General features: G+C 46.3%; 1 protein-coding gene across 6 annotated transcripts in view; it reads left to right on the top strand.

Annotated features, from left to right (window-relative positions):
- Window positions 1–9,445, top strand: part of BCL2L1 (BCL2 like 1) — a 50,394-nt gene that overhangs the window by 9,084 nt on the left and 31,865 nt on the right. Inside the window, exon 3 of one of the 6 annotated variants that reach the window (XM_059406744.1) lies at window positions 2,074–2,909. The exons of the other annotated variants lie outside the window; for them this stretch is intronic. Within the exon in view, the coding sequence (XP_059262727.1) occupies window positions 2,074–2,175 (102 nt within the window). The 3' untranslated portion in view covers window positions 2,176–2,909. Of the gene's footprint in view, window positions 1–2,073; window positions 2,910–9,445 lie in introns of those variants that run through there. 6 annotated transcript variants of the gene reach the window in all.

The raw sequence follows: 9,445 nt of genomic DNA, 5'->3' as shown, positions 1-9,445 counted from the left end.
ACCCGCACAGGATGGAGACTCCTTAGGGAGATCTTGGAGGTTTGGCACATGTAAATCCTGCCTCTTAGAGACTGATGACAGAGGATAGAGTGAAGTGGGGCTGCCCCTCCCCCCTTCACCTTTCTGGAGGAAGCTAGAAAGGTTGAAAACCTTGTTGGACAGTCATCTGAGGAATGGGAGCTAGCTTGGGAGGGGATTGGAACGCATTCAACTATGCCTCAGATCCTTTGTTCCGCTCTTGAAAGGGAAACATTCCCCTCCCTCCTCCCTGGCCACACACACGTGCCTTTGTTCCCCGGTCAGGCGGAGCCAGGAACACAGTGTCCCTTCCAAGGAGCCTGACTTGCCTCCCCAGAGGCTGGCCTCCTGGTCAGCAGGACTGGGATTTTAGCTCAGGAACCCCCCAGTCTCCTGTCCTTCCTATGGAAGAGCCTTTCTCTCAGAGGCTGAAAGCTTGCCTACAAACAGCTGTCCAAGCGCTTCCCTGGAATTACTCCGTGGGATGCTCACATCCCAAGATTAAACAGTCCCTCCCTCTTATTCCACTTGGTGATTAATATTATTGTTAACATTACTATTAATAGTACCTAACATTTATCAAGAGCTTACTCTATGCCAGGCATTGTTCAAAGTGCTTTACATTATTTATTCCATTCACCTAGCAGCACTTTGAAGTTATCCCATTTTGCAAATGAGGAAACTGAGGTAGAGAGAGGTTAAACAACTTATGCAAGGTAGCACGTTTAATAAGCGGCATAGCCACTTACAAGCTCCCACTTTGAAATACTGCGCTCCACCCTTTCCCCTTCACTGTACCAGCTAGGTGATGGTGAGCGTTTATCCAGGGCCACTTACATGACAGGACTTTTACCAACATGATCTCTGTGTTACACTCCCAACAATTTGATCATTATAGGACATGAGATTTGGAGGGCTTAGTTAGCAGGATTTGAAACCAAGACTGCCTTACTCCAAAGCCTGTGTTCTTTATCTCTACCCTCCTTTAAAACCTACAAGGTTATTGTCATTCTATGGTTGAGAAAACTGAGGCTCAGAGAAAAATGACATGTGCTCAGGGCCTTGTAAGCTAATTAATACCAAGGCAATCTGGGATTCAGATTCAAGATGACACCTTCAACACTTTACTGCCTTAGTAGTCTGTAGCATGATGATAATAGCTATTATGTGAGTGTGGATGCCTTTTAATAATATACCAGGCTCCTTTGTATTCATCATTTTGAGTAGGTGAGGTCGGTACATTCAGTCCCATTTTAGGGAGGAAACTAAGGCAAAGCGAGATTGTCCCACAGTAAATGGCAGAGTCAGACTTAGGATCCGTGTTCTGACTTTGAGCACAGTGTAATTGACCATGCCTGTCTTCCCTAAGGCTGTTCATCGCTTGGAGCTGTTCTCAGAGTTGTGTTTCATTTGTTAAATCAGCAAATACTGGTGCAGGCTTTGTATGTGCCAAGTGCTGGGGATCCTGTGGATATTGTGGTGAGTGGATCTGGGTCCTGTCCCTCAGTGGACTTTTTCCACATACCTTGGGCCTTATTGGTATCCTTCTGCCATCTGAGTCAGCCTATGTGTGTCACCCATCCACCCCCTCTGTTGCAAGACACACCAGGCAAGGTTCATTATGGTTGGTGTGTATTGATCGCCTTCCATACACCCATGTGTAAAAGTCTGGACTCAGATTTGAAGTTTAGCTTGTTTGCTTGCTTGTGGTGTAGTACTAGGCATATCAGCTTCAAATTCTCACCCTTAAATGAGAGAAGAATATCAGCCCATCAGAGTAAGCAAGAAAGTGAAATGCAGAAGTATTTTCTAGTAATGATAACAGATACTGTGTGTTGAGTGTTTGCTCTGTGCCAAGTACTATGTTTATGCCCTTGACATAATCATCTTGTTTGATCCTCACAGCTGTGTCAAGACAGAGAATCCAGAGCTTCCAGAGGCTCTCTAACATGCCTACACTAACATATCTTACAAGAGGCAGGTCTGGGTCTTGCACTCAGATGTATTTGGTGCCAAAGCCTAACCTCAAGCCACTGTGTCATTGCTTCTTCGCAGGTCCGGACTGGCTTATTTTACCCCGAGTTCCTGGCACACGGCCTGAGGTTGGGTAAGGGCTCAGCCAGCATCTGCTCAGTGAACATGAAGGGTTATTATTAGATGCAGGTTAGGTGACAAAAATGTCTCTGTCCCTAAGGAAGCAAACTCATTTATAGCAGGAGGAATAGACCTGAAACACTCCAGGCAAACTGTGCCATGTCTGTGGTATAGTTTCCAGAAGTAGAAGAAGACAGACGCGATGGCTGCATCCCACAGGTGCCCTGGACCTCTGCCAAACCAGCCCACTTCCACCATCAGTTCTCCAGTTGATGACTCTGTCTCAAGGCCTCTGTCTCAGGCTGCAGCGTCAGTATGCACCTTCTCCCTTGCCAACTGCATCACCAGCCCAGACACTTTTCTGTGCCAATAGTGGAAAGTGTCAGGAAAGGGAAAGATCACCCAAGGCTTGAATAATAGCTTTCTCAGCAGTGTAGCTTTGAATAGTTCACAGTGAGTCCTCAGTTTCCCCATCTGTAAAAGGAAGATAATAGTCATCCCTTAACAAAGATGATAGCAATCTCTTTCTCATAGGCATGCTGTGTTTCTTTAGCCTGGATCACTGTTCTCTAAATTTGATCAGGACCATCATATTACCATTTAGGTCTCAATTTAAATATCACCTCTCAGGGTGCCTGACTGGTCAGTAGATTGGGCCTCTGCCTTCAGCTCAGGTCATGATCTCAGGGTCCTGGGATCCAGCCCTGCATCAGGCTCTCTGCTCCGTGGGGAGCCTGCTTCCCCCACCCCCCCGCCTAATTGTGATCTCTGTCTGTCAAATAAATCTTTTTAAAAGATTTACTGTCTGTCTCCTCTAGTAAAATCTAAGCTCCCAGAGTTTAGGGGTTTTGTCTCATTTTTTCCTTCATCCCTAGCATCTAGCAGAGTGCTTGGTACATAGGAGACACATAGGAGCAAATATTGAATGAGTGAGTGACCCTGTAGCCCATCCATGCCTGATGTAGTATAGTATACTCAATCAGTGTTAGGTATCAGTATTAGGAAGATGTGGACCATTGGAAGGTTTTCGGTAGGTGGAAAGAGTGTGACTAGGGCAGCCTCGGGAGGTAAGAACCACCCAGGCAGATCTGGTGGGTAGAAAGTGTATGATGCATTTGGGAGGCAGTGAGAAGGCAGACTGGCTGAAAAGGGTCTGAGTTGTCAGTAATGCTGGTCAGGAAAAAGGGAGCAGTGACTAATGGTAGAGGTTTCAGGGCAGAGGGATGGGGATAGTTGACAGTACAGATGGGGCCAGTGAGGAGAGGCCCAACTCTGGAAGGATGCCTCCAGGTCTCCCGTAATTTCTGGGAAAGAGAATCCCTTTCCAGCTGGGGCACAGCAGGCAGAACTGCACAGAGATAAAAGCCAGAGGCACCTGCGACCTGTGGATCAGGTAGACTGCCCTGGTTGTTATTTTGGGGCTCTGGGCCAGGTGCAGATTCAAAGGCTTGATTGAAGCCTTTTGGCAAGTCTTGTCTCAGCAGGGTAAACATCACCTGTCTCCTGCCACCTGTGGCAACAATGCCAGGAAGGTACCCTAGGTAGGCCCAAAGGGGCCCAACTTTCTTGCTGCCCTCATGGAGCAAGAAATACCACCAGGAGCGGCCACTCCTTTCCTGTCCTACAGCTCCCTTTCTGAAGGGCTCAGGTGGTAATAAGATACCTCCTGTCCAAGCAACCCCTGTGGTTCTGGCCCAGGGAAAGCAGGGGCAGGGCTTTGGGAGCCGTTGACAGCTGGGCCCAGCTGGGGGAAGGGGTCAGTTTGGAAGCAGGTGCAGATTTCAGAGAGGGCGGGGCCTGAAGGGAAGTAGGGATCTTGGTAGACTACAAAATTTCCCTCCCCATCCCCCAGCCACAGCTGGCTTCTCTAGGAACCTGATGACCTAGTTACAGTGCTTAGAAATTGTTAGCTTAGCTTGCAGTTTAGGGCTGTACTGGTCTCTTTTCTCTCTGAGGCTTCCTGGGTCCAAAAGGTGTCCTGGCATTCCCCCAAGTGGGTTCCATGTGAAGGACATGCACCATATCACATGTATAAGCTTCTTGTCCAGTCAGGCTTCTCCCTTGTTCTCTGATGTGCCCCTCACCTACCCAGTCCCAGGCAGAAAAGAGTGCCCTGCCCCCATCCATGCCGACCTCTCTCTGTCTCTGGGGGGTTGATGGGTGACAAATAGAGGTCACAGACTTCTTCCCTGGAGGTTTAGTGGGGGGAGAGAGAAAACTCCTATTGCCTTAGAAATAGCTTGAGGATACCTACCCATTTCCTCTTTACCTTCTCATCTGTATGATCTTCAGACTTGATGGAAGGCGGTGAGGAAGAATCTCTTGGGGCTCTGGAGGCTCCAGCCCTTCTAGGCAATAGCTATTCCTGTTATTCCTGGTGTCTGCCTCTCCATGGCCTCCCTAGGATAAATTCCATCAATTAAGAGTTAGGTACAAAATTTACCAAACCAATTACTGAATCCTACTTGCTCTGTAGCTTTCCTTGGACAAATTACTTAGTCTCCCCTAGCCTTAGTTTCCTCTTCTATAAAAAAGAGATAATGGTGGGTGTGTGTGTGTGTGTGTGTGTGTGTGTGTGTAAAGGTGGTTTTATTAAAGCCTGGGACAGGGCCCATAGGCAGAAAAGGCTGCCTTTAGTGCTTTTCTTGAAGGATTCTTGGGAGCATGAAAGTAACTGGTAGGATACATGTAACACTTAGCATGGAGCCTGGCATATAGTAGTTACTCAGTATGATGGCTACTATTACTGCTGTTGTTATCAGTGTCTTCACAGGTGACCAAGTTGCTGTGATTGCTGTTGGAGCTACTCCCTAAGAGCAAACTTGTAGGCTGAGAGAGTATGTGGATACCCTTTGAACCAAGAGCTTGGAGATTTTAGGATTCCTGAAGCTGAGCCCTGTGGCCCATAACCTTGCCTTCCACCTCCTCCACAAGTGCCCCAAGTCATGCTTTGTACACAGTGAGTGTTGCTGATCCGGCATTTGGCAATAGGGCATATTTTCTTCTATCTTTGCCAAGTGCCTCCAAGAGGGCAGAGATGATCTCCTCTGCTTTATTTACTGCTGTGTCCCTAGAACCTGCCACAGAACCTGGAACATACAAAGCACTCAGTCATTATTGTCAACTAAGTGGAAGACTTAGGGAGTTGAACATTAAAACACACATGACTTGGGGCGCCTGCCTAGCTTAGTTTGTAGAGCATGTGACTCTTTGTCTCAGGGTTGTAAGTTCGAGCCCCGTGTTGGATGTAGAAATGACTTAAAGGTAAAATCTCTAGGGGGTGCCTGGCTGGCACAGTCAGTTAAGTGTCCGACTCTTGGTTTCGGCTCTGGTCATGATCTCATGGTTGTGAGATTGAGCCCCGCATCCGGCTGTGAGTTCAGCGCAGGATCTACTCGAGATTCTTTCTTCTCCCTGCCCCCCCCCCCACACCTCCCCCTGCTCTGTCTGTCTGTCTCTCACACACACACAAATAAAACCTTTTAAAAAATAAAATAAAATCTTTAAAAAATAATAAAAATAAAGTACATAGGAGCATAGCTACACTTAGTAGGTACATGCCACGTGCTTGAATGATTAAACGAGGTATTCTGAGGACTCTTGAGTTTCTCCAGAGTGGCTTCACTCCTTGTTTGCTGTGTGGCCATAAGCTTCTTGCCCAAGCTCTGCCTGTTGCCTCATCTGTTGTAGAAAGATAACACCAGCCTTGCCTCCCTCATGGGCTAGCTGTGAGACTCAGGGAGATGATAGATGAAAAAGCACTTTGAGAACTATAAATATTTGGTTTTGTTGCAGCTCCTTGACTGAGGAGGTCACAGTCATAGCTGTGTCATTCATTCATTCATTCATTCAACCTACATTTTTTGAGTGGAAGTGATAGGTAGTTCTCTCACTTATCTGGCTTCATGAATTTGGACAGTTTAGTTTTTTAAGTCTCAACATCTGTCAAATGGAAATAGTATTCTTTTCACAGAACTGTTGGGAGAAGGACTAAAGTAAGGTACTCTGAGCTTATTGAGGCTGAAAACTGTCTCATTCACTGTTATCAGCTACTGTTCAGCCTAGCAGTTGGTGGCTGAGTGTTCAGTGACATTAAGCCATTGGTTGCCTTCAGTAGTCAAATTACCAGACAAGGCCAGAATTCTGAGTGTGATTCAGATGGGAAGTAGAAATGAGTATTAACTCACTCCTAATCTCAGATGTCCTTGCCAACCTAGGCTGGACTGCTGAGTGGGAAGCCTGACCCAGCTAGGATGAGCACTGCTTCAACATAAAACTGTGAGGCACAGCGGGCCTCACCCCACGCTCACCTCTGATTCAGAACAAGAACAGCACCCCTTCCTTGTTCTACCCACTCTCCGTCTGCTACTCAGCTAGAAAAATTTCCCTTTGCTCATAGCACCCACATTCACATGGAATCCTGGGGGTTACCATATCAAAGAAATCTTCAAGGAGTCATCAGAAATGGCCCTTTGGGGCAAGGTCAAGGGAGGGAGCCCGAGTCTAAGGCTCAGGGTCTCCTGGGACCAGGTCAGTCAGCAGGTGCAGGCATGAGGCCCTGGGCTGGTGGCTAAGTGATGAAACTGAGAGTTGTATAGGGCCAGACAAGAATTCAACTCAGAGGAAACTTCCTGCCTGTCCACACAGGTGTCTGGGCACCTGGGGGCAGTTTCTGGTCTGATTTAGTGGTGGAAGTTGGCATTCCAAATTAGTACCCCAAGCCTCAGTGAGGAAACCCATGGAACTCCAGAGCAAAGCCTGTATGTAGTTCACACCCAGGTTAGTATCTTTGAACACCCAGCAGACCCCCCTTCAGGTTGAAAGAAGCCCTAACTCTGGGCTCCACAGCATTCCTACTGGAAAATTTCCAAGGGCAATGTAATAATAGTCATAGCTCCCTTTATGGGGCCCCTGCTGCGGGTTGAGCACTATGGTGGGAGCTTTTTAAGAAAATGAGATCATTTTGTTACTGGAAGTATGGGCTATGGAGTCACAGCTGAGTTTGAATCTGGGCTCCATCATGTACCAGCTGTTTGATCTTGGGCACCTTCCCCTCACCCCTTTCTTTGAGCCTCTGAAAAATGGAGACAGTAATATGTGCCTCATAGGGTTTCCTCATACATGTGATACTCAGCACAGATGTTAGCGTAACTTTAACAATAGTTAACATTTCTCATGCAATTATACTTCAAGTGTTTCATATATATTAATTGGAATTCTCAAAACAATACTATTGAGGTAGGTACTCTTAATGTTCTCATTTTACAGAGGAGAAAGGGGAGGCATAGGGAAGTTTAAGGGATTTGCCGAAAGATGCACAGCTACTAATTGGTGAAGTTGTGATTTGAACCCAGGCCTGCCGGCTCCAAAGCCCCCATGTTCCCCTGCTGCATGAGGACCCAGTAAATGTTGCTGCTGTTACTCTTGTATCCAACATTGTAGCTGTCTGTGGTTTTTGGTCTGTCTACTGAATTCTGACCTCACTGAAGGCCAGAAACCCATCTTAATCACCTTGCCTCCCCAAAGACCAACATAAAACTCATTAATATTTGCTTAATGGCTGAGAATATTCCCTGTCTTCATTAATCAATCAGTAGCTCTTTATCGACCATTTCCTGTAGGGTAGATTTGAGCTAAATCCTGGGAGGAATGCAAAGTACAACTGTGCCTCTGTAAACGGAAGACTGGGTGTGTGTGTGTATGGTTGGGGGCGGGGGCATTCCAGAGCTCTGTGTCATTGGCAGAAACTTCCACAGAGGAGGCAGAAACAATACAGGTGGCTTGGGGATGTTTTCCAAACTGGGATTCCCACCCCTCCCTCACTGGGCCACTCCCTCCATCTCCTACAGAACAAGGTGGTACAGATTGCCTACTTCTGCCCTAGGCAGAAACCATTCATCTTCTCGTGCCCTCTGGAGTGAGTAGGGTGCATCTTTCTTGCTCTTGGAACTGGTTTGTGGGTGCCTGGAATGACAGGGAAGGAATCAGAAGTTTGGAGCTGGGAAGGGACCTTAAAAAAATCACTACTGCCCCAGCACTGCAGCCAAAGTGGTCTTTTAAAAACCAGGTTCATGGGGTACCTGGGTGGCTAAGTCAGTTAAGTGTCTGCCTTTAGTTCAGGTCATGATCCCAGGGTCCTGGGATCGAACCTTCCATCGGGCTCCTGCAAGGAGACGGCTTCTCCCTCTCCTCCCTGCTCGTTCTCTCTCTCACTATCTCTGTGTCTCTCTCTCTCTCTCAAATAAATAAGATCTTAAAAAAAATTAAAAAATAAAATAAAAACCAGGTAAAGAAAACCAACATTCTTGCTTACAGCTCTCCACCCACTTGGAATAAAACCCTGAGTCCTTACCAAGTCCTTTAAGGCCTGCAGGACCTGGTCCTGGCTGCCTCTCCATCCTCCATCCACACTCTGTACTCTGGCAGGGGCTTCTGCTGTTCTGGTTTCTGTGACACTTGTCCCTGCCTGAGGGACTTTGTAGTTGGTGTTCCCACTACCTAGAATGCTTGTCCTGGTGTATGCCTTGCTGGTTCTTTCCCTTGAGCTCTCAGGTCACCTCCTCTGAGAGGTTCTGTTTGACCTTTGGTCTAACGTAGCTGAGCTACTTTTAAATCGTTCTCTAGTCATTTGCCTGGTTGTATTTTTTGTCATAGCACTGACCTCTATCTGACATATTCCTTTTGTTGTTTACTTGATTTTTGTCTGTCTCTTCTACTGGAATACAAGCCTCATGATTATAGGGACTTTGGTTTGTTCATCATTTTATCTGTAGTTCCTAAAATTATTCCTTGCAGGTAGTAAATACTGTTCAGCGCATGATTTTGGAATGCATGATTGAATATATGAATAAACCTGATATATTGTTTTCATTTTACATATGAAAAAACTGAGACCCAGAGAAATGAAGCCATTAAGAATTGAGTGTTGTTTCAGTTCACTTTTTGAATTGTCACTACGTGCCAAGCACTGTATTCAGTGATTTACATGCATTATTTTTGTCACTTATCTTTAATTGGTATAATGAGTTGTTTGGAACACCATTTTTTGTATACCATTGCAGTATTTATTTATTCATTTACTGCTATTTATTATTATTATTCATTTATTTGACAGAGAGACAGCAAGAGAGGGAACACAAGCAGGGGGAGTAGGAGAGGGAGAAGCAGGCGTCCTGAGGAACAGGGAGCCTGTCACGGGGCTCTATCCCAGGCATGACCTGAACAGAAGGCAGACATTTAATGACTGAGCCACCCAGACACCCCCCTGCCACATTGTAGCATTTAAAAGAAAACTAAACCAACTCTTATTTTTTATTGGAACCTCATTCTGTTC

The sequence above is a fragment of the Mustela nigripes genome, chromosome 7, assembly GCF_022355385.1.
Source record: "Mustela nigripes isolate SB6536 chromosome 7, MUSNIG.SB6536, whole genome shotgun sequence".
NCBI classification, from domain to species: domain Eukaryota; kingdom Metazoa; phylum Chordata; class Mammalia; order Carnivora; family Mustelidae; genus Mustela; species Mustela nigripes.
This window is presented reverse-complemented; position numbering and strand designations above follow the sequence as displayed.